The 24,194-nt window shown below is 51.6% G+C and overlaps 1 protein-coding gene across 1 annotated transcript in view; it reads left to right on the forward strand.

The window, feature by feature from the left end:
* The window catches only part of DNAH5 (dynein axonemal heavy chain 5), a 5,174,212-nt gene that overhangs the window by 3,409,248 nt on the left and 1,740,770 nt on the right, over window positions 1–24,194 (forward strand). Inside the window, exon 57 of the mRNA XM_078687662.1 lies at window positions 8,502–8,616. Within this exon, the coding sequence (XP_078543788.1) occupies window positions 8,502–8,616 (115 nt within the window). The remainder of the gene's footprint in view (window positions 1–8,501; window positions 8,617–24,194) is intronic.

A 24,194-nucleotide genomic window follows, 5' to 3' on the forward strand; every position in this document is an offset into this window, starting at 1 on the left:
GCTGCTAGTATACGTGTCACATATATCTGAAATATATTCTTCCGTCTCTTTTCGGTCTATTAGCGTTTTCACAATTTTGTCAATACCCGCTCGTTCATGGCAGTTCAAGCGGTTTGCTCTCGTAATTTCCTTCCCTACAGCTTCAGGCTGGTTTGAAGCTTCAGTTGATGCAGGGTTTAATACGAGAGGCTCGGTCGGCGCGGAGGCCGTGGGTACCGAGGCCCTGGCACTACCTTCACTAGGGGTCGGAGGTTGTTGGTGCTGAGCTATAGGGTGAGAGGGAGCATATGGAGGGGGCATATAGATGATTGGGGGACCTAGGAGTAAATCATTGTTCGCCTTTTGCTTCGATGGTAGCTCAGGGTAAAGTACAGAGGGTGTTCTAACAGGGCATTGGCCCGATGTTTCGGACTCCCGTTCTTTCTTTATCCTCTCTCTCTCTCCTTAATCTCTTCTTCTAGTTTTTGACCAGCTAGGTGGGCTGCTTTTCGCATTTCTTTTTCTATCTTCGCTTCGTCTCTCTTTTTACGTTGCATTGCTTCTTTCCGCCACGTGCCGAGACTATCGAGCATGGTTGGCGTGGTTTTCTGTTTAAGAAGGGCTGTTTCTAGTGCTTCTATTTTATTTATATCAAAAGATCCCATCAGTGGCCACTGACTTTCTCGATCTTTCTTGGTATTTTTATGCCATAGCTTGCTGTAGGCTACGGCGACTAATCCATACTTCGTGAACATGTCCTTATTAGGGGTTCCCTCCAGTGGAGCTGGATGATCTACCTCTAATAAACGGTCCGGGCTGAACCAACTACCAATCAGTGGGGAGAAAATAGGCATGACGTATAACGAATAAAAAGTATTTCAAACAATGGTGGACAAAGGTCCGCACTACCTATCCTTCACTACTTGCAAAGACTAGACAGAATATTCCTATTCTTCGTTATTTGCAAACAGGGAATATCTCAAAAGAACCAATAGGACCAATCAATCAGTGGGGAGAAAATAGGCGCAGCGTATTATCAGCCCTTACTGATATGGACAAAAAGTCCGCGCTACCTATCCTTCACTATTCACAAAGGGAGAGAGAATATTCCTATTCTTCACCGTTTGTAGACATAGAATGTCTCAAGAAGAACCAATGTCGCTTAACAACCGAGGTTAAGTGATTCAATCAAAAAATAATTAACTAGTATTTTCAAACAATCAAACAAACAAAGAGAGTCTTGCTGCACGACCTTACCCGGACCGTATGGACAGTTTTCTCGTCTTCCACTTCCAGCGCCCGGTCATCCTCTATTCTCCGTTAGTGCCCCGGCGCTCCTGAGGGTCCCCAGTCAGGACCGTAGATCACTCGAGAGAGGTCTGTTCGGAACCAGCAAAGTTCGGATGATCGGCCGCCAGACGAGGGTCTATCAGGCAGGAGCTCTTCCCGATCGTTGCAGTCGTTCACTCTGTCGTCAGGACCTCTCCCACTGGATCCACGTGTCGCTGATGGGCCCCACATTTTGGTCGCCAATTTGTGGAAAGCAGTAATTCCAGGTTACCTTTCTACACACTGCTTTGGCGTTAGCCGCCTCTAAACCACTTCGACGATTATCAAATAATGAGGCAGGTGCTGGAAACTGGAAAGCGGGAAACAGAGTTTAATTCGCTCCGGAGCAGAACACGTCAGATCAGACAAGAGGGTATCTTCTCGAGGTGCTCTAACAACATCTCTGAGGCCTGGCCTCTTATACACAGGTTTATGGCTTTATTACATACAACACATTCTTGGCAATGCTTTGATGTACGGAAACACATCCCCGGAATCCCCGCTCCAGGCCCGTTCCCACACATATCTACAGTAGAGGTCCCCACCCCCATCTCAGCATGTGATGGCTATCGCGCAGCTGGACATTCCGCTGGGAACGGGAATACGTGTGATCGGTCGGATCTTGTGGTGTGAAGGCATTGATTAATCTCGGCTCCCTTGAAGAGAGGCGAGTTTCTACTGTAGGGGGCAATAAACCGCATCCGCAGGGCTAGGTGATGGCCTGGGATCGGCTCGGACAATCGGGCACAGGGTAAGGGGTTATCAAAGGATTCGTTTGCGTGAATGAGATGAAAGGGTATGTGGGTTCCGCACGGGATGTGGCTCCGGGGCTGGGTCGCGCTGAAGCTGTTTTATGGCTCCGACAGATGTTTGGGGGTCGCCAGCGCGCGGGGGATGATCGCAAGGCCGGGGAGACGTGCAAGCGATCGGCAATGTTACGAGAGTGGCCATAGTTTCTAAAATGGCTGCCGCTTACGTGCTCGCAAAGGTCTAAAATGGGACAAGATGGCGCTGGTAATGTTCACTCTACGATCTAATATTTAACATGCGGGCCGGGTGCTTTGGCCCCGGCACCATCGACGACTTCGGTCCCGATGCCGCAGGGCCCCACCGGATCTGGCTCTGGATCCGGGTTGCCGCTGGTCGACCTTACGACCCCTCTGCCGGCACTGACTCCCAGGGTGTCACCCCCGGACGATGTCGCCCCCGGTCCTTCCCCCAGTCCTGATCCAGCATCAGACCGGCGTTCGACGCCGCATTTGACGCAGAGAGAAGAGCAATTCTTCTATGATCTGGCCCCATCCTTTGAACTGGAGTATCAGGAGATGGGAGGTGAGGGAGATTGGGAGGGGTCTGAGGACGCTCTGGCACAGGAGTGCCAGTCGTATCAGGACTGGGCAGTGGATCAAGAGGAGGCCAGTGGTTTGGACACTTCGCCTGACACTGGCTTTGTCTCCCCTCCTACCGTGGCTACGGAGGAGGGGGCTGCTTACAGCGTGGTGCTGATGAGGGCGGCCAAGGCCTTGGCTGTTGAACTCCCCGTCGCGGCTGTGAGGATTAACCTCCTCACCGAGGTCCTTAAACTGCAGGCAAGCTCTTCGGAGCCTCTACTGCCGTTTAATGAGGCCCTTACTGATGTTCTGTTGGGCACTTGGTCCAGGCCCGCTACAGGTACCCCTGTAGATCGGAACGTGGCCAGGCGCCACCGCCCGGCCCCGGGTGACATTAGATTACTGTCCACCCACCCCTGAGAGCCTGGTTATCCAGGCCTCTAACTCCCAGACCGCATTCCCGACTGCTCTACCTGATCGGGAATCCAAAAGGCATGAGCAGTTTGGTAAGAAGCTGTTCTCACTCAGTTTGGGGTTGCGGTCGGTCTACACCGCTTGTCTTTTGGGCCGTTATACCCACTCTCTGTGGGACATGGTCGCGGAAGTACTGCCAGGTTGCCCGGAGGAGGCCCGGGTCAAACTCGCTCAAGCCCTTGCGGAAGGGCAAGATGCAGCACGGTATTCTATCCGATGTGGGCTGGATACCACGGACTCGCTGGGCAGGGCTTTTTCCACGACGGTGGCGGTTCGCCGCCACGCCTGGCTGAGGTCCGCCAACTTTTCTGCTGATGTCCAGAATTCCCTCATGGTAATGCCGTTTGATGGCCGTCTTTGGCGACAGGGCAGACAGTGCGCTTGAGCGTTTCAAGAACTCCAGGGCTACGGCCAAGTCCTTGGGTCTGTCGGGCCAGCGCCAACAAACTTCTGCTTTTTGCTCCTTTTGTGGCCAAGGAAGGGGCGCACCCTCACGTCCTGCCAGCCATGGGCCGCAGACTAACATCCAGCGCAGCGGTGGACGTAGCAACCGCCGTGGCGGTGCCAGGGGACAGCGGCGAGGCCAGTCCACATCCACATCCGCAGCCTCCGCCTCAAAGCCTTGCTAGTCTGAGCTTTCAGGCCCATTCTGCACCAGTTGGGGGCAGGGTTCGCCATCACCTCCTCCACTGGTGCACCATCACATCGGACGGTGGGTGCTGCAAATCATCCGAAGGGGCTACTCCCTCCCCTTCGAGGCGACCCCTCCAGCCATGCCACTGCGATACCACCGCGTGTCGGGGAATCACTTGCAACTTCTGCAAGAGGAAGTTACAGCCCTCTTGGCCAAGGGGTCCATCGAGCACGTTCCTGGGCCAGAAGTAGGGTGTGGTTGTTACTCCCACTACTTTCTGGTTCCCAAGAAGGACAAAGGGGGCCTACGTCCTATCTTGGACTTGCGGAACGTCAACAGCTTCCTCCGGAAGGAGAAGTTCAAGATGCTGACTTTGGCTCAGGTCTTAGCTGCCCTAGACCCTGGGGACTGGATGGTGGCATTGGACTTGCAGGAGGCTTATTTTCACATCCCCGTCCTGCCAGCCCACCGGCGCTACCTGCGGTTCACGGTAGGCCACGAGCACGTTCAGTTTACCGTGCTCCCCTTCGGCCTTACCAACGCCCCTCGGGTGTTCACGAAAGTGATGGCGGTGGTCGCAGCTCATCTGCGCAGATTAGGGGGGCCAGTCTTCCCCTATCTCGACGACTGGTTGTTGAAGGCGGGCTCGACCCAGACAGTCGTCAGCCACCTCCAGACTATGGCTGACCTCCTGCACCTGCTGGGTTTCTCCTTCAATGTGCCGAAGTCACACCTCATCGGAGCGGTTCTGGACTCGGCGCAATTTTGGGTTTATCATCCCGAACAGTGGGTTCGGGATATTCAGGCTCTGATTCTGATCTTTCAGCCTTTATCCCGAGTCTCAGTCAGGTTGACGCTGCGGCTTCTGGGGCTGATGGCCTCCTGCATCCTTCTGGTGCATCACGCCCAGTGGCGTATGCGGGCTCTGCAGTGGGAACTGAAGTTTCAGTGGGCCCAGCATCAAGGCAACCTATCCGACCACGTCCTGATCTCGGAGGGCACTGCGAGACAGTTGCAGTGGTGGCTCATGGACCGCGATTGGGTCAGCGGCAGATCCCTCTCCCTACCCCAACTGGAGCAGGTAGTTGTGATGGATGCGTCCCTCCTGGGCGGGGGGGCCCACATGGGAGAGGCGGAGATCAGAGGCTTCTGGTCTCCGGCAGAGTCCCGGCTCCACATCAACCTTCTGGAGCTGCGGGCAATCCGACTTGCACTGAAAGCATTCCTCCCTTCTGTCCGGGGGAGTGTAGTGCAGGTGTTCACGGACAACAACACCGCCATGTGGTACTCCAACAAACAGGGCGGGGTGGGGTCGTGGACCCTGTGTCAGGAAGCACTGCGCCTCTGGCAATGGCTGGAACATCAGGGCGTGACCCTGGTGGTTCAACACCTGGCAGGTTCCCTGAACGCCAGGGCGTCTGAACTCAGCCGTCGGTGCATGATGGATTACGAATGACGTCTGAACTCGGACGTGGCGCAAGGTCTCTTTCAGCGCTGGGCAGAGCCTTAGTTAGATCTGTTCGCCACAGAAGAAAATGCGCAATGTCATCAGTTCTGTGCGTTGGAATTTCCAAGGCGGCACTCGCTCGGAGACGCTTTTCGTCGCAAATGGAGCTGTGGTCTATTGTACGCCTTTCCACCTATACCACTTCGGCCCAGAGTGCTGAAGAAGATTAAGCACGACCGGGCCCAAGACATCCTTGTGGCTCCGGACTAGGCACAAAGATACTGGTATTCCGAACTACTCAGCATGTCAGTCGATCCCCCGATTCGTCTGCCTCTTCAGGAGGACCTTCTGTCACAGCAGATGGGGACGGTCCTCCACCCGACACTGTCCAGTCTCCACCTCCATGCGTGGAGATTGAGCGGCGACAGTTGAGGCCATTTGACTTGCCTCCTGAAGTCTGTGATGTGATCTGGCAGCCAGGCGTCCCTCCACAAAATCGGTATACGCCTGCAGGAGGAAAAGAAATTGTGGCATGGTGCACAGCAAAAGCTGTGGATCCCCTTTCTACACCCCTTTCAGAGGTTCTCCTCTTTCTTCTTTCTCTTGCCCAGCAGGGCTCTCCTCTGGGCAATATCAAGGGCTACCTCTCTGCCATTTTGGCTTTTTAAGGCTACCTGATCAGCCTTCTCTTTTCAAGTCCCTTTTTGTAAATAGATTCTTGAAGGGCATCACTCATATGTTTCCTCCTGTTCCTTTCAAGTTGCCTCAGTGGGACTTGAACCGTGTTCTTACTTAGTTGATGTGCGCTCCTTTCGAGCCACTTCACAATTGCCCTCTTCGTCTTCTCACTCCTAACACTGCCTTCCTGGTTGCCATCACCTCTGCCAGGAGAGTGAGTGAGCTCCAGGCTCTTTCTTCCAAACCTCCTTTCCTTTCTGTCCATCCGGACAAAGTTGTCTTGAGAACGCGTCCCTCTTTCCTGCCCAAGGTAGTCACAGCCTTCCACATCGGGCAGTCCATCACCTTGCCCACGTTCTTTCCGCCTCCGCATCCCTCGAAAGAGGAAGAGAGGCTCCACCGTCTGGACCCAAAACGTGCACTCTCATTCTATCTGGACCACACACGCCAGTGGACGACCAGCTCTTTGTTGGTTACGTGGGCGTTAAGAAGGGACCGGCGGTGCACAAACGGACCATCTCTTAGTGGGTCGTGTTGGGCATCAAGGTATGCTACTCTTCGGCTAAAAAGGAGGCCCCTGTTGGGCTGAGGGCTCATTCCACTTGGGCTACGGCGGCTACTACTGGCCTGGGTCGGGGAGTCCCCTTGCAGGACATCTGTCAGGCAGCTACGTGGGGCTCGGTGCACACGTTTGCTAGACACTACTTTCTGGACAGTCAAGTCCGGAGAGTCGGTTTTTTCGGCCATTCTGTTCTCCAGGACTTTCTGGTGTGATTATTGGTTCGCAGACCCACCACCATGGTTGGTATTGCTGGGGTATCTATTCTAAGGTAAGGAATCTAACACTAACCTGTTTCTTTCAGATGCACAAGTTACTTACCTTCGGTAATGATATATCTGTAAGAAACAGTAGTTAGTGTTAGATTCCTTACCGCCTCACCTATCCTCCCCGTTTTGCGAACCGATATCTCGGGTTAAGGTACATCCCTTTGAGGGCCCTAGTTTTTTGGCACCAGTGTCTGTTTTTATCATGGCTCTGCGTTCCTGGGGCGGAAAAGCTGTGTATAAGAACTGACGTCAGCGCGCAAGGGCATCGTCTAAGTACTCCGGCGACGTCATCCCAGCGCCAACGACAACGGACGTGGAGCCGCAGCCGACGCCTACCGACGCGCAGGGGTACTGCTACGCAAAACTTTCTGGATCCAGTCTGATGCCCGGGGATATTCTAAGGTATGGAATCTAACACTAACTACTGTTTCTTACAGATATATCGTTACCAAAGGTAAATAACTTTTGCTTCAATACTAATCCTTTATGGGTTCCGGAGTGGCGTGCTAATCGCCAGAAAAGCGCTTCAACACCCATCAGGGGTAACAAGTGCTACATGAATGCAAATCTTTCTTCCCCTTTTATCCCTCGGCTGTCCTTCTCACTCCAAGTAACAGACTAATATCCACCACTGAAATTACTTCATATTTCACCATATTAATTCACCACTAATCCTTTATAGGCTTCCTGAATAGCGTGCATCAACAAGCGCTATATAAATACAAACCTTTGTCCTCCTCTATCCTTCTGCTATCATTCCAAATCCAAATAACTAACCTATCCACCACTTCAAATGTACTTGCATGTTTCACTATACTAATTCAACACTAATCCTCTATGGGTCCCGGAGTAGCGTGCTACTTGCCAAAAAAGCACTTTGACCCCTCGTCAGGGGTAGTAGGCGATATATAAATGCAATTACAATACAATACAATATACAGTTTGGTCCTTTTTTTAAAAGGAAGATAGATAGGCTACTAAATGCATCGCCTTATGCTATGATAGCCTATGGTAATTTTATAAACTGCTGGACTATGGTACAGTGGGACTCCCACCTCGATGATGGGGAATGATTCAAGCATGTGAATCTATGAAAGATATCAATAATGGATAACCATAGTTACAGGTAAGTAACCTATTTTATTGCAAAGGTTTTATTTTTATTCGTGAACTTTTAATTTCATAAAGAAATATTTGATGCATGAAATGGGTTAGTTGGCTTGTGATATATCAGATCATTGGTTGCCCAAGTCCTTTGTCTTCGAACTGTACAAAAAACCTACAGAGAACCATGCATTCATTTAAGTTAAAAAAATAATTCTTAAGACGCCTCTTTAAAGCTATATTGTACTGTATCTTTCTCAAAGTGTAACATCAAGTAAGGGAATCATGAATAATGTACTGTACAAAAAACTGTGGATGTAGGCCAGACATCCACTGCCAACAGTTCTGTCTTGATAACATTTAATTCGGAATGCAAGCAGCCGATCTCAAGTTCACACACACCCATAAACTTTTTTTGTCTTTCTTTTAATGGATTTCTTAATCTCTTTGTACTTCATTTGTTTTGCTTGTGTAAATGTGACCTTTATGCTTTTTTAATCAACACATTGAATCATTTAGCTCTTTGCCGAGTGAAAAACACATGAGAAAATAAAAACACTGCTTTGGATGATTTTCATACTTGGTGACGAAGGGAAGCATGTTCAGACCAGGCCCGTGTTGGCATTAATCAGAACATGATGTTTAGTGGGAAGAAGGGTATATTTAAATAAGTATCACACTATCCCTATGTTTCCAGGATGAACACTGGATTGCAGAAACTAAAAGAGGCATCTGAATCAGTTGCTGCACTAAGTAAAGAGCTGGAAGCAAAAGAGAAAGAGCTCCAGACAGCTAACCAAAAGGCAGATATGGTGAGAAATATTTTTCTATTCATGAACTTTACGAATATGTCCCTTATAGTATTACTATTACTATTTTTGCAATTAGTACTTACGATACTAACTTTCATGGTAGCTAAAGCTGTACTTATAATATAACGTTGCTAATACAAGTGAATTAAATTTGTATTTAATGCATCCATTCATTGAACTAAGACATTAAATCACCTGATGGTTGGGGGCGTGGCTACCGGCCGATCACGATGGCCGCTTAGTCTGTGAGCTCCGGGGACCCGGTCGCCCTTTTCACTAAATCCGTGCACTGATCCGACAGAAAACACGGCCCTGACGGCAGCCTCTGGTACCGGGGTGCGGGCGGCACGACCTGATCTGCTTGCCGTCTGAATCGGACTTGAATTCGCCCTGTCCGACGGCTCGGCGATCTGAGGCCTGACGTCGCAATTCAGACCGGGGACTGCAGCAGTGGATTGGCCGTCACCCGCCGCCCGGGAGCGCAGGTCGGGCGCCTTCTCCAGCGAGGTTGACGCGTTATGCGGACTGAGCCCTTCGGCGCCGGTGCGCCCTCATCCAGCAACCCGACCTTCGGAACTGCTGAATAAAGGAGGTGAGACTGCCTGCCCCCGCCTGACGCTTGGTGACAGCTCCGGCCGCTGGCCGCATCGGTACCGGGGATTGTGGAGGTGGAGGGACTGGGACGCCATCGAGCCAGCTACTGCCATACAATGAAGACTCTGCCTTGAGAATGAGTCTCCCCCCCCCTCCGACCCCGTTGTGTCCACCAACTGACGCCGGCGCTCGCCTCGAAGGCCCGCCTTGCAGGGGGTCCTGCCCTTCGCACATCGTCACTCCGCAGTGCAGTGGAGCAGGGGACTGAGTAGTGGGGCGCCATTGAACAGTGCTGCGGGCCCATGCCCTCCCCCGCGTGAACTTGACGCTCTCTCTGACACACCGCAACGCAGTGAGCCCCCCCGGGTGAGGGTTCACTGGGCCCCACGCGCTGTATTGATCCTCCTGCGTTGTCAGGGACCCCCCCCCCCCGCTGGCAATGCAAGCGGCCACGTGGTACTACAGGACTAAGGGGCCATGGCGGGCAGGGGACCAAGACACACTGCTACTCAGGCAAAATTAGATAAATATGCCTATGAAAAAGGATCCTCTCCCGGCCACTCGCAAACTAAACCTACAGAGGATGAGAAAACCCAAAAAATCACCCTGGAGGACGTGATGAAGGCACTGGCTAACGTACAGGCGACGGTGGGCACTATATCTACGGACGTCACCCTGCTGCGTGCAGATCTACACAAGATGGCGGATAGGGTCAAAGAAGTTGAAATAGTGGCGAGGTCTCTTGTTGCGGACACTTTTGAGTTGCAGACCTCGGTTGCCCTGCTTGAAAAAGAAAATAAAACACTGGCGGAGAAGCTCGATGAGCAAGAAGGGAGAGCAAGATGCAATAACGTCCGGATTATTGGTATTCCGGAATCAGAAGGTTTAAGAGCTATGGATCTGTATGTTGAGGAATTAATTACCACCAAACTGCAACCTAAGGGGCTTTCAAACTTTTTTTCGGTGGAACGGGCACACAGGGTGCCCGGTGGCAAACCTAAACCGGGTGCGCCTCCTAGACCTGTACTCGCAAGATTGTTCAATTTCAGAGACCGGGACGCCATCTTACAGGCAGCCAGAAATTCCCCACCGGTTCATGTTTTGAACTCCGCAGTGACGTTCTTCCCGGATTATACGGCGGCCGTTTCTAGGAAGCGCCGCAGCTTCTTTGAAGTCAAGAAATTGCTCAGGACACAGGAATTGCCCTACTCAATGCTCTTCCCTGCGAGGCTTCGGGTGGTGGCAGATGAAAAAACTTGGTTTTTTGACACGCCAGAGGCGGCGCATGACTGGTTGGAAGGTTGACGCACCGTGGGCAAATCAGGCCATCGACCAAAACCGCAACGGCACCGACACTGAGGGTGCAACTGGAGGCTCTGACTCGGGAGGACCTGACCTGAACTGTTCACCGCTCAACGAAGTGGAATAGGCACCATATACATGCTATTGAGTCCCGATTGTGACTGTGATCCTGCTCTGCTGCGGGCCTGTGCCGCCTGTGACTCCGGGTCAGGGCACGACTAGGGGCTTAAGGGACTGGTACCTGGTTGATCTCTCCCCCCGACGAACAGGTATTGGGTGATGGGAGGGATAGAGCGCTCTGCTGAGTTGGGGTGTCGGGCAGTTGCAAGTTCGTCTAGCAGGGAGGCAGGGAGGGAGGGTGGGTCACAGGGTGGGGAGATTCAGGGATTGTTTTTGATGTTGTTCTTTTTTGTTCTTGTTCCCTTTTGTATTGTAATGAAGACGACATGTTTCCCGAAAGTAGATGCACAACAGGATTTATCCCCCGCAATGTTAAGTACACTAATAGATGGCTGCACGAGTGGCAGATACACCTGAGACTCGTATAACCCGCCAGTCAGCCTTAACAGTCCTAACTTGGAATGTTCGGGGATTGGGGGACAAGGTGAAGCGTGGTCTAGTGCTGCAATACCTAAAGCGTTGTAGCCCGGCCATAGCTTTACTGCAAGAAACTCATCTGGTAGGCTCGGCATCAAGGGCAATGGATAGATGGGGATATAAGTTCATCGCCCATGCAGACTTCTCCTCGGGTTCGAGGGGGACAGGGATACTAGTAAGAAAGAATTTTCAGTTGGTGGTTCAGCAGACACGTATAGATACACAGGGACGCTTTGCAGCGGCAACGATACAGTGGCAGGGCCAGCTTTTTAATTTTGTGTCCGTGTACATTCCGCCAGGCCTACCTGCTACAGCACATGCTGCCCTCGCGGCCTTTCTCTTGACTCTGCCGACCGCGACATTGGTGATGGGGGGCGACTTCAATGACATTGCTGATCAGGACCTCGACAGACACCCACATACGGCAGCGGTGTGGGGAGTCGGAAGACTCCTCGGACTATTTGACGCCCTGGGACTCACGGACTGCTGGAGGCACAAACACCCTTACGATAGGCGATATACTTACTACTCGGCTGCCCACGATTGTCTCTCACGGATAGATTACATCTTAGTGTCTGGGGATGGGCTGCGGGGCATTGAGGAGATAGACATCCGCCCTAGGGAAATATCTGATCACTCTCCACTGCGACTCACATACACGAACCACCGCCCCCATAGAAGCTGAATTTTCCCAATCCACGCGATCTACCTACAGGTCCCCTCTCTACTGAAAAGTTTACATAAGGCTACTGAACAATATTTCCAGGAGAATTCTGGATCGGTAGATTCACACAGTACCCTGTGGGAGGCTTACAAAACAGTCCGGCGCGGACAGGCCATAGCCTCCGTTGCTGACCACAAGCAAACACAGCGACGGGAACTTAGCGCTTTGGAGGAGGCGCTTAATACCACGACCCGGGAACAGGAGACTCGACAGTCCCTCGGGGCTGCCCAGGCAGTCCGGCTACGGCGTGCCGAGTGGATGTCATACCAGAAAGAAATGGTGCTGAATACAATTCAGGCCACCCGTCATAGGGTTTACGAGCTGGGAGACAAGGCCGGAAAGATGCTGGCTTGGCTGGACAAGAAGGAGAGAGCGGGTAGAGTCATTGCGCAGCTGACGTCACCTTCTGGCCATACGACCTCGGATCCCGAGGCCATAGTCGACCTACTTGCAGACCACTTTGAAACACTGTATACCCCCCCCCGGCGCAATACTCGATCGAGGAGGCATATGACTATATCAAAGATTTGACCATTCCTGGCCTCTCCCCAGAAGCGGCGCTCCAACTTGAGGCGGACATCACAGTGGGAGAAATACAAGAGGCAACCCACGCATTGGCGTCAGGCAAGGCACTGGGCCCCAACGGGTTCCCAGTGGAGCTGTACAAGAACTCGGTTCAAATCACGGCCCCCCATCTCATTAAAATGTTTATCGACAGTCTGGAAGCAGGTGAACTCCCTAGAGATCAGCGCCTCGCCACAATCATTCCGATCCATAAACCCGGTAAGGCGGCTGAGGCCTGCGCCTCTTACCGCCCAATCTCTTTAATAAATGCGGAACCGAAAATCCTTGCCAAATTGCTAACGCAGCGACTGGCCCCGCACCTTACTACCTTGGTGCACCCAGATCAGTCTGGCTTTATGCCATCTCGCAATACAACGTATAACCTACGCCGTTTGCAGGCTGTTTTGGCCCGCCGGGACAGTATAAAAGAACCAGCTGTTCTCCTCTCCCTTGATGCCACCATGGCATTTGACACCGTGGAATGGCTGGAATGGCCCTATCTCTTTGCTGTTCTTCAGCATATGGGCTTTGGCCCCAAGTTCTGTGCCTGGATTCGATTACTTTATACTGGTCCCCTGGCCCAGGTGGTAGCAAATGGTCACATATCTAGGGACTTCCCGCTCGGTTGAGGGACTAGGCAGGGCTGCCCACTCTCCCCCCTACTGTTTACTTTGGTTCTTGAACCATTGGCAATTTGGATCAGATGGGAACCATCCATTAAGGGTATCCGATGGTCACCGACGTGGGAGGATCGCATATCTCTTTATGCGGACGATATCCTTCTCTATCTCACCTCTCCCAAAAAGTCAATTCTTGAGCTTCTTAACCTCTGCGACAAATTTGGGAGACTGTCGGGATATAGGATTAACTGGACTAAATCGGTCCTATTCGTTCTTGCAGGCCATCCACCGTCGCTCCCGGCGAGCTGCCCCTTGAGTTATACTGGTGCGGCGTTCAAATATCTGGGTATTTATGCTTCGTCAAACGGGATGTGAAAGTATGGCGTTCCCGCCCTCTTACTCTCCTTGGCAAAGCTGCACTGTTCAAAATTATGACGCTTCCCCGCTTCTTGTATATTCTCGAAAACACGCCGTTCCCGGTCCTCCCCTCCTACTTCACGGTGATGTCATCTGCGGTTTCGGCTTTACTATGGGACGGTAAGCCGGCGCGGATTGCGCAATGTAAACTTGTAAAAGACTGGTATGATGGTGGCATAGCACTCCCCGACATAGAACTGTACTACTGGGCGGCCCATCTCAAACAAATTAACTACTGGCTACATTCCCCGCAGACTGAGCCCGCTTATATAGCTGATAGACACTGCTTGGAGCCCCGGGGCTTGTTGCGAAACCTCTATAGCCGGAGTGTGCCGGCCGACCTGGTGGGACCGACGTGACACACGATTCAACTCTGGTACAAGGCACACAGACACCTCCAGTGCGCTAACACGATCACGCAAATGACACTGTTGTGGGACTCACACAGACTAGGATACCTTTGCAACAGTAAGGGGTTCCAGGCGTGGGACAACATAGGAATATCGGTTGTGGGAGACCTTTGGAAGAGGGGCAAGGTAGTGGACTTCGCGTTTCTACAAACCAAATATGAGATGGCACAGTCTGAACATTATAGATACATACAAATCCGCCATGCACTGCAGACAGCCATCCCGACCAAGACAGTCCTTCAGGAATCCACACCTTTAGAGGATAGATTGCTAACAGAACACATGCCCTGCAAAGCAACATCCTTCACATATCGAAAGTTGGTAAACAATCTTCCGGACAGGTTGGCTAGGTTGCGGTTGAGCTGGTAGAGTGATGTGGGCGACTTTGAGGATTCGGAATGGCAGGAGGCTACCTCCTCGCCGCGGGAAACAGCGATCCCCTCCAGACTTAAATTGTTACAGTTGAAAATACTGCACCGCATGTATTACACCAGAACAGTCCTGCATAAGATAGGGAAGACCTCTCACGAGTACTGCCTTTGTGGATGTGGGGAGAGGGGTACGTTCTATCACACTATCTGGGACTGTGGTCGGGTGGCTATGTTCTGGGCTGCTGTGATGCGTACCATATCCCAAACCATGACTGTTTCCCTGCTGCCTGAACCCCGGCGTTGCCTGTTAAACGTATGGGACGCAACGGATCTAACCCTTCGACAGCAGGACTGGGCCATGCTGGGGATGATGGTGGCAAAGCGAAACATAGCCAGACTGTGGGGTGCTGAAGCTTCACCTACGCTGAGGGACTGGTGTAGGGACATGGATGTAGCGATGGTTGCCGAGAAGGCGGTGTTTGTTCATCGGGGGTGCCCCAGGAAATGGGGGCAGATCTGGGGGGCATGGAACAAGTTCAGGGGAGATATTTGTGAACCGCCCCAGATTGACTCGTACGAGGCCCTTTTAGATGAAGAATCCCATTCCCGCGATTCAGTGGTGTACGGCGGGTTTTCTGTTCCTTCCGGAATTTAGCCATTTACTGCAGAAGGTTTACCGATGGGGACTTACCTGTATTTGCACTACGTTTTTCAAAATACTGCATACACGATTGTTTATGTCGTCTTTTACATTTGATACGATAATACCAAGTTTAGTTGTTTTAAAATAAAAATGGACCTACTCAGATTTATGATCCCTTTGTGAAATACGTGCTCACATGATTATACAATGCCGCCGTACCCCTGGGATATTGGCACATGGGCTGTGTTATAATTGATACTATAGAGTAACTGTGAATACGTTGCGGCCGGCCCAAGGGGTTGTAGGCCAGACGCTGTGTATGATGGTGGAGTACAATAAATGTCTTTAAAAAAAATAAAAATAAATCACCTGATGGTTGAACACCTTGAGATTAGTGGTTGGCTTGCCATCATCACTGGGACTAGGAAGTATTGATTCACAAAATGTCAATATCCCACGATAACCACTCTGCTCCACAGCACACTTCAGTTAAACCCTCCCCCCCCCAAACACAATGCTACATCATGTATTACTATTTCTTGGGTGAAACTAGCATTTTTTTTTTACAAATATTTTTATTGTATTTCAAAAAAGCAAACAACAATAACGGTCCTTGGATCGCACTCTTCCCTGCAGCTCCGCTCTGCTCTGCGATGCCTCTGGAGCATTCTCGTTGCAGGGATTGAGACTGCCCTGATTCTGGTTAATCTGTTCCCTTATTATTGCGCTGTGGTTTCTCTTCTCTGTTATTATACCTTATTGTTCTTTTGTTTGAGACTGCCCTGATCTGGTTAATCTGTTCCTAGTTTCCCTCGGCCCTCCTCTTGCCCTTATTATTGCTCTGTTGGTTCTCTTTTTGTTACTGTGCCTTATTGCCCATTTGTTGCTTTTGTTGGTTTCCTTTCCATTTCCCTCTGCTGAATTGTCCCGTGACCCCTCCCCCCTGACTGCCCCACTCCCGCCTCCAAGCTGCACCTCCATCCCCCCTCCACTACAAATGGCGGCCACTCGCGCAGCGGGCACACCGCTGGTGCGCCAAAGGTGTGCAGAAGGCAAGCCTGTCAGTGCCCGTCTGCAACCTGACCGCGGGCAGTGCCAGGAACCCTGGATCTCCGGGTCCACACCGATACAACTCCATCGCACTCAACCCCGGAAGACACTCCGACTGCAAGAGATCCTCACCCATCACCACCCATGGAGAGTTCACCTGCAGATTCTGCTGCAGATCCTTCACCATCGCCAAAGCTACCACAACCACCGAAGGCCCACCTGATGCACACACCGCCGAAACCTTGACTTGCATTCTCCTCAACATTTGCTCCCTGCACCGACACGCCCTAGAGATCTGGGACCTGATTGACACTCTCTCGCCTGACGTCGCCTTCTTCACCGAAACCTAGACCAACGCCACCTCTGGCCCCCCATCGCCACCGCCATCCCCGATGGCTACAAGATCCAGAGAAAGGACCGCCCCCACCACCCAGGAGGAGGAATCGCCATCGCACATAAGACCCTCCTCCGACTCTCCACATCCAGCACGAGTGACCCCCACTCCAACACAGAACACCTCCACTTCCAGATCCACACTACGAGGTACCCTTATATACAGACCGCCAGGACCTCGCACCCAGTCTGCAACTACTATCGCCGAGCTCGCTGCACCCGCACCATCACCTCCACAGACTACATTCTACTCAGGGACCTAAACTTCCACCTCGACAACTGCGACAACACCAACTGCACCACTCTCCTCGACAACCTCAGACTGAAGCAGCTGGTAAACCCCCCCACTCACAAAGCTAGACACACCCTTGACCCTATCGCAGGTGGGACAAACATCCGCTTCAGCCACACCACCCAGCCCCTCTGGACAGACCACTTCACCTTCAACACCACCACCGCAAATAACCCCACCCCGTGCCCGCACAAAGGAACTGGAGCAAGGTCACAGATGAACACCTCAACACCACCCTCCTCCAAGACCCCCCCAGCAACACGACCGACATCAACTCCACAGCCAGGGAACTTCACCGCTGGATCACCTGCTGCGCCGACAAGCTCGCACTCCTGGGGAGGGGGGGGGGCGTGGCTAGTGGCCGGAGGGCATGGTTGCTTGCTGAAACGGCTCCGTAACCCTCGCCGCATTATCCGTCACTAATATCCATTTTCTGAGTCGGAGATTTCCCCAAAGCACCGGGGACTTTTTCCTAAACTAGTCTTCCTCAGCGGAATGGCCCGTGAGGCCAGATAAATCCCCCCACACCATCAAGTCCAGGAGACCTAAGATGGCGGCCGAGAGGAAGCGGGGAGTCTAACCCCAAACGAAACCCAAGAACCCACAGTACCGGGTCCCAAGAGCAAGATTCCTTAACAGCGGGGGGCCGTGACACTCGCTGGAGGCCCCCGGGACGCGGTGTGAAGGAGGAGGGATCGAGAGCGAGGGTGAAATGCGAGGAGGAGCGCCACGGCTGGGGCACATCTGCTGCGGTGCTCAGATCGGGATAGCAGCCTAATCGAGGTCCCCGGCTTCCGGGCCTACCTGCCGGACCTTTGACTCATGCAGCTTCTATTGAGTTAGTTTGTACCCCACGTTGGCCGCTGTACAACGGAGGTGAGGAGGAGCGGATTGGGGGCGGGTGGAGCGGCAACCGTTGACCTGCCACAGATTACGAGGAGCGATTGGCGCAGGAGCCGACTTTTACCTGCACGAGGCCCCAGACCCGCGGCCTACCTTCCAGGGGGGGCAGACTGTCATACATTCCCCCCCTGAACTCTGTTTGTATCCGGAGCCTCTAGGAACGGTACACCGCGGCCGGAGAGGGAGGGTCGGCAAAGACCTGTTTGTATGGTAGCCTGGGGAAATTTCTCAGCGGGTGCACGCTAAAAGAGACTTGCCGGAAAACCTGCCATCCAATTCCGCATAAAGCCGGCCCCAGGGTATAGCCTCTCTTGCAGCAATCGACCACAGTGGGCCCACCATCGTAGCTTGCACCAAGGTGGCAGAGGGGCCTCCCGACATCTTGACAGCAGTAGAGACAATGAGATAGCGAAGGCTGCCATATATGACAGCAGCGGTGCAGGAGCTGGACTTTGGGGGCATCGACCTTCCAGAGGAGCGACCTCCCTTTCTTTGGCCCAGCGAATCCACCTGGAAAACCGATAGGCTGGTGGAGGACGGTTCTGTCCCCCACGCAGGGGGCGGCCATTACAGGAGTGTTTCCCTACAACACTGCTTCTTGGATATTCTGATGGCCACCAATAAGGGACTTAAATCCAACGCGCAGAAACAACTAGCGAAGTTTGCCTAAAACAAGTAGGGGGAGAACAATGTGATGGCGTCTGACGGAGACCCTAAGTCCTCACAACCCCATCGCCCGACCAAGCCTCTCACCCTGGAAGATGTTATGGAGGCTACAGCTGGGGTGAGGACATCCTTAGAAACACGTATAGACTCTGTCAATATAGAGGTTACTCTTCTCCATGCAGACCTTCGAAAAATGGACTCCAAAGTCAAAGAAGTTGAACTCAGGACCACAGCCCTCATGTCTAATAACTCTACGCTTCAACAACAAGTGGCCCAACTCCAGGACCAACAAAAGTAAATATGGGAGCATTTGGATGATTATGAAGGGAGGGCAAGGCGGAACAACATCCGTATTCTTGAAATCCCGGAATGATTGGAGGGGCCGGCAGTCGACCCCTTTGTGGAAGACTTGGTGCTCAATAAACTACAGCCTAAGCGTCTCTTCAGCTACTTCTCCATCGAACGGGCCCATCGAGTCCCCGGGGGTTGTCCCAAACCTGGGGCTCCTCCAATGCCAATTATTGCAAGGGTCTTTAACTTTTGGGCCAGAGACGTGATCTTACAAACTGCACGAGCTGGACCCCCGACGAAACTCGAGGATGACAGTGCTTAATTTGTAAAAAAATTAAGTGCCGGGGCTGAAAATGCTGCCAAGGAGGCTACAGCCCACTTCTACCTCTGGTATGCCCAACTTTCAGCACCCGCACTGCCTCACTCTCTATCATGTAACCATGCTCTGCTGTCTGTCCACTAAGACATGCGTTTTACTTCTTTACCTACACCGACAGGTGAGTGCGAAAACTAAATGTACACCAAATGAAAATGCTTTTATTGAACATATTAATCAGTGCAGTCTGACTGGGTTTGTTGCAGGTCAGGAGGCTGCTTGAGCACATCAGGTCATGTCACTGCTGGTGCTGCCTGTGATTAGTTTGGTCCAGTTATGACGATGGCATAGGCATCCACTGCTCAGCTTGCTGTGACCCTGCCTGCCACAGCACAAGCACTGTCCCCAGCCGCAATGCTGCAATGCCTGTGAGATGTGAGTATGGCTGTTGCACCTACTGGGCTCAAGCACACTCAGCAATTAGGATGCTTGGAGGTAACGCACGGAAACTGCAGGTGACTCCATAGCACACACAAGTTGCGGTGGGCCGCAGCCACATCAAGCACGTTGAGGATAGTAGCACTGCAGGGCTGCAGGCCCCCACTAAAATTATCCAATGGGAGGTTTAGGCTCAAGCAGTGGCAGGGTGCAGCAGTCTCAGGGAATAGAATCCAAGCCATTTGTTAATGATGACTGCTTGGATTCATGACAGGCGTGACTACATCATCACTAAAGTGATGATACACAATCATGCCTGCCTGAACAGATGTATGCCTGCCTATGGAAATATACCAGCCCGTCACCATGCCAGGTATGTGGTTCTTTTTATTTAAAATTGGGCAATTAATATTGAGACCACAATCTGCAGGACCAGAAATCAGAGCCCCGGCCCTGTGAAAGAAGTGCCGGTGCTGAGCACCTGAAAGCACCTGCTCAAATTAAGCACAGGACGCACATTTCACCTTTTTCCCGGACTTCACAGTCAAGGTTCAGGCACAACAGTGTAGCTTTACTGAAGTTAAAAGAGCCCTCAGGGAAAAAAACATGAAATACTCCATGCTGTTCCCGGCTAAACTACGTGCGGAAGCGGATGGTAAAGCGTGGTTTTTCCAATCCCCAGAAGAAGCCTGAGACTGGATAGAAGGTTGGCATCGTTTGAGGAAGCAATCGGGTGGCCATAGGAATGGCGGCCCCAACAACAACCAGCGGGCCCTTCCAGTAACGAAGGAACAACGTTCAGAAGGTGTTTCAGACGGAGCACATTGACCGCTGCCGGTAGGACCCGTAAGATATATCCCACATGTCTTTCAATGGGCGTCTCAACTGATCCCAGGTCTCCTGTTCTCCATGTACTGATTCCAGGAGTAGCCGAGACTTTCCTGTTAGCGTAGCTGTTGTGCTCCTGACTGATAGCGCACATACACCGAGGTTGGAGATCAACCCTGCAACATGCAGGAAGACTGGATTATAATGTACAATGTTTAACTGTATTATGAAAATATTACGCTGGTAAGGCGAGGGACAGAGGTGTTTAGCCAGGCACCTCACAAATGGATGGGTGGGCGACAGGCACTCTGCCTTGTTGGGGAGTGGATAGTTCGAATTCTACTGGCAGGTGGACAGGGAGGGGGGCTTCATGGAGGGAGGTGGGTTGATTGGGGTTTTGACAGTTAGAGTTTTCTTTGAGCAGAACATTCCACAGAGTATGGTTTTGATGGCCTCAAGGGACACAAAATGGTGTTTGTCGCCTAGTAGGGTAGATGAGTCGGAGGTCATCTCCACTAACTACGCATATGCATTCCACTCTCCCCCGATAGCTTCTCCTAAATCCCACATATGACGGGCTCTCTAGAAAGAACACTATCGATCATTACGTGGAATGTGAATGGTTTAGGTAGTAAAATAAAGAGAGGGGTGTAGGAGAGTAGGGTCTGCTGCCTATGGTCACCCCTACTTTTTGCTGTGATTCTCTGGTTTTTCGACTTTAGTGTGGCTGTGGGCCTGCTAATCAGACCCCCAGCCCAGCTGTTCTCTCTCTAAATTGATACTATGTACTTTAGGTACATACCTGATTGGGTATTGGGTCACCTTTGTGAGCCCCTGTGTAGTGTACCATAGGTACCCAGGGCCTAGGTGCATCCAATGCCTACCAGGGGCTGCAGCATGTATTATGTCACCCCTGGCTGGCCATCCAAACTGACACCACAGGCTGATCACTCAGCTTGGGTAAGGTGGTGTAATCACCCCTTACTTAGATATAGTATACCTATATCTACCAATAAATATAGACACATATGCACCTATAAGTCACTCCTCTGGTAGGCCTCGACAATCCTGGAGGCAGAGTGCTTGGTTTTATGTGAGAGGGTGCCCTAGCATGAGCTGAGCCCCTCTGCAGCTTGCGGAACCATCTCCTTATAGCTGTTCAATGATACAGCCATACCATATACTCTTAAGTGCATTATAATCCTCGCGGTTTATGTTAACTTTGGTTTGGCTTTATCAAAACATGTTGTGTAAGGTGTCAAACACTTTGGAATACTACCCCCCGAGCCAATTCTGGCGGCGGGGGTAGCATTCCATCCTTCTAGAGGGAAAATACATGTATGTTACTGCTTTACCCGGTTAAAGTTAAACAGAGCCGCAGCATCACAAAATGTATGCTGCTGCCACAGACACGAGTCTGACCTACTGCTTCTGGGGGAAACTCCAGCAAGGGAGGCCTGGACAATAGGTTTCCTGTCGAGGGAGGTGCCAGCACCTCCCCAGACAGCCTGTAGTGTATTGGGGCAGGGTGGGTTGAATGGAAAGATGCTTTTCCAGACGCTGCCTGGGGCACACAAGGTGCTCCATGCATAGCCCGGTTCAAACCAGTTGCTGGGATACTCCAGCCCCGCTCTGGCGCAAAACTGGACAAAGGGAAAGGGGTGTAACCACCCCCTTCCCAGGTCAACCCATAGGAGGGATCTAGCAGGTAATCCAGCCCACTTTCTTAGTATAAAGATAGGGGTTGTGTCCCCAGGACTTTAGATTATCCTGGAACGAAACTCTGATATAAAACTCTTGGACCTTCGACGTTCTATTCTGACTAGAAGACTGAAGAGATCTCCTTTGTGGTCAAGGAATGACCACCCTGTGGAAACAGGCACCACCAGTAACTTTCCGGTCTGCTTTGTCGATGCTCCCGATGGAACCCGAAGACTCAGCGACACAGGAACTGGACTTCCAGACTTCTCTGACTCTGATCCACATTCACAGCAAAGCTGAGACCCGTGGCGGACACGAGAGATGTGGAACTGGACACCCTGAACTTCCTGCATATTGCTAACTGCATCGACTCCTGAGGTAATTCGCAGTTGTGCATTGAGGTACGAGAAGCCCCAGACCCAAGCGCCATTTGCTCTGAAGCTCAGCCCTCCACACTCCACGAGTGCCACGTTGGGCCCGATCTTGCATTTCAGCTCAACGCGTCTTCCCAGTTGCTAGCCCATTGGCTAGTGAGCCCCTGAAGACAAACCTTTGAAACCAACTTGCTTTCCTGGTTGCTCCAGGCTTGCTCCAGCAAAGAAGAAGCTCCCCAGACCTTGCTGATCTGACCTGAAGTCCATCTTCACTTCCTGCGTGGATTGAGTTTGCGAAGGCTTGTTAGGTCCAGTCCGGATACCGACACTATAGTCAACTAGATCCTTTGTGGGACAGCTCGAATCCAGCTCCTGGTTGTCGTCGACGCCTCCTGGGCCTCGTGGCTACAGAGACAAGCTTCACCTCTTCACCTGAGATCATCGCGACATCGCCTGGTTCCTTCCTGGTCACTGGTTAGTGACCCAGACTCTGTCCCCTCTGCTTTCAGGTTCTTCAGTTCCTTGATCCACCCTTGGATCCACCCGGACACTCTTCCTCTGGCCACCTGCAGCACTTTTTTTGCAGATCTCAATTGAAAGCATCGACGAAACCCCACACCAAAAGGCACCTATGCACCCGGCTTCCCTGGGTGAGGTAACACGAGTACTCCGGTGCTCCCATGGGTCTTGACTCTCGAAGTGTCCTAGTCTAAAGGGGTTTTTTCGTAGTCCATCTGGAAGTGCCCTTAAACAGTAACTTTGTAACTTCTTCGTTCTTAATTATAAGTCAATGGTAACTCGCGACTGTGTTTAGACACTGCACGCGTCTCCCGTGGGTCTCCTGCTTCCTAACCTTTGGTTGTTTAGTGTAGCCCCAGCGATTCCCTAGGCCCTAGGCCTATTCACTACTCCTGAAGTGGTTCTTATACCACTTACTTAGTATATGGTTTGTGAGGCCACTAGGGCATAACTGTATTTGTGCAACTTATCGTACGCTAATTGAGGAACTTGTGATGTACTTCGATCTCTGACCTCATAAAGAGTGCAGAGGGGTTGTGTTAGAAATACATACATATATATTTGATATATACCTTGTGTGGTGTCCTTTCATTTGGTATTCAAGGGATTATAATTGGTAAAATAGCTTGCTTCACATACTCTCTGAAACCTTAGCTTAAGACTGCTGGTCCATGCTACCACTAGGATAGCTTGTCTATAAGGTTGACTTTACAACCACCATCAATAAGGGTCGTTTAGACTGGTGCAAGGTGCCCACTAGAATGGTGGACATCATATGCCAGGCTAACTTCTCACGAGGGGTGGTACTGCAATATCTCAAAAGACACTCACCGGACCTGGTCTTATTTCAGGAATCTCATCTGGTGGGAAATAGCTGTAAAGCTCTTCATAGATGGGGTTATAAACTTATTGTCCATCTGGGTTCATCTCTAGATCAAGGGGTATGGGTATTTTTAGTCAGACAATTTTGGCCCTTACACCCACTAATACTTGGGCCGACCCCCAGGGGAGATTCACAGTTCTAGAGGCCTCTGGGAAGGCAAACCGTTATATATAATTTCGGCCTATCTCCCACCAGCGCTGGGTAAATTGACCTTACAGGATCTGGGTAAGGTGCTGATTGATCTACCCCAGGGCACTATCATACTAGTGGGCAACTTCAATATGACAATGGACGATATGCTTGACAGGCACCCTCAGCGACCGTCCCCCCGCCATAGGACTGGACTGGCTAAATTCACCCACGCAATGGGACTTTTTGACATATGGCGAGTACTAAACCCTGGCATATCCCACTTTACACACTATTCCAATGCCAATAACAGTATGTCTTGCATTGACTATTTCCTCACTTCTCTTGCAGACATTGGCCACTTTCAACATTTAAAGGACTTCCACGGGGTATCTCGGATCACTCCCCGCTTGGTCTTGAGCTTACCTTCCACCGACAGGTCACCCGTGGCCCCATAGTCATAAACCGTTGGCTTCTCAAAATTCTTGACATCAAGGAAGACCTAGCTGAGCACACAGACCACTATTTCACTGAAAATGTTGGGTCAGTGGAA

This window comes from Lissotriton helveticus, chromosome 4_1, assembly GCF_964261635.1.
Source record: "Lissotriton helveticus chromosome 4_1, aLisHel1.1, whole genome shotgun sequence".
Lineage (NCBI taxonomy): Eukaryota > Metazoa > Chordata > Amphibia > Caudata > Salamandridae > Lissotriton > Lissotriton helveticus.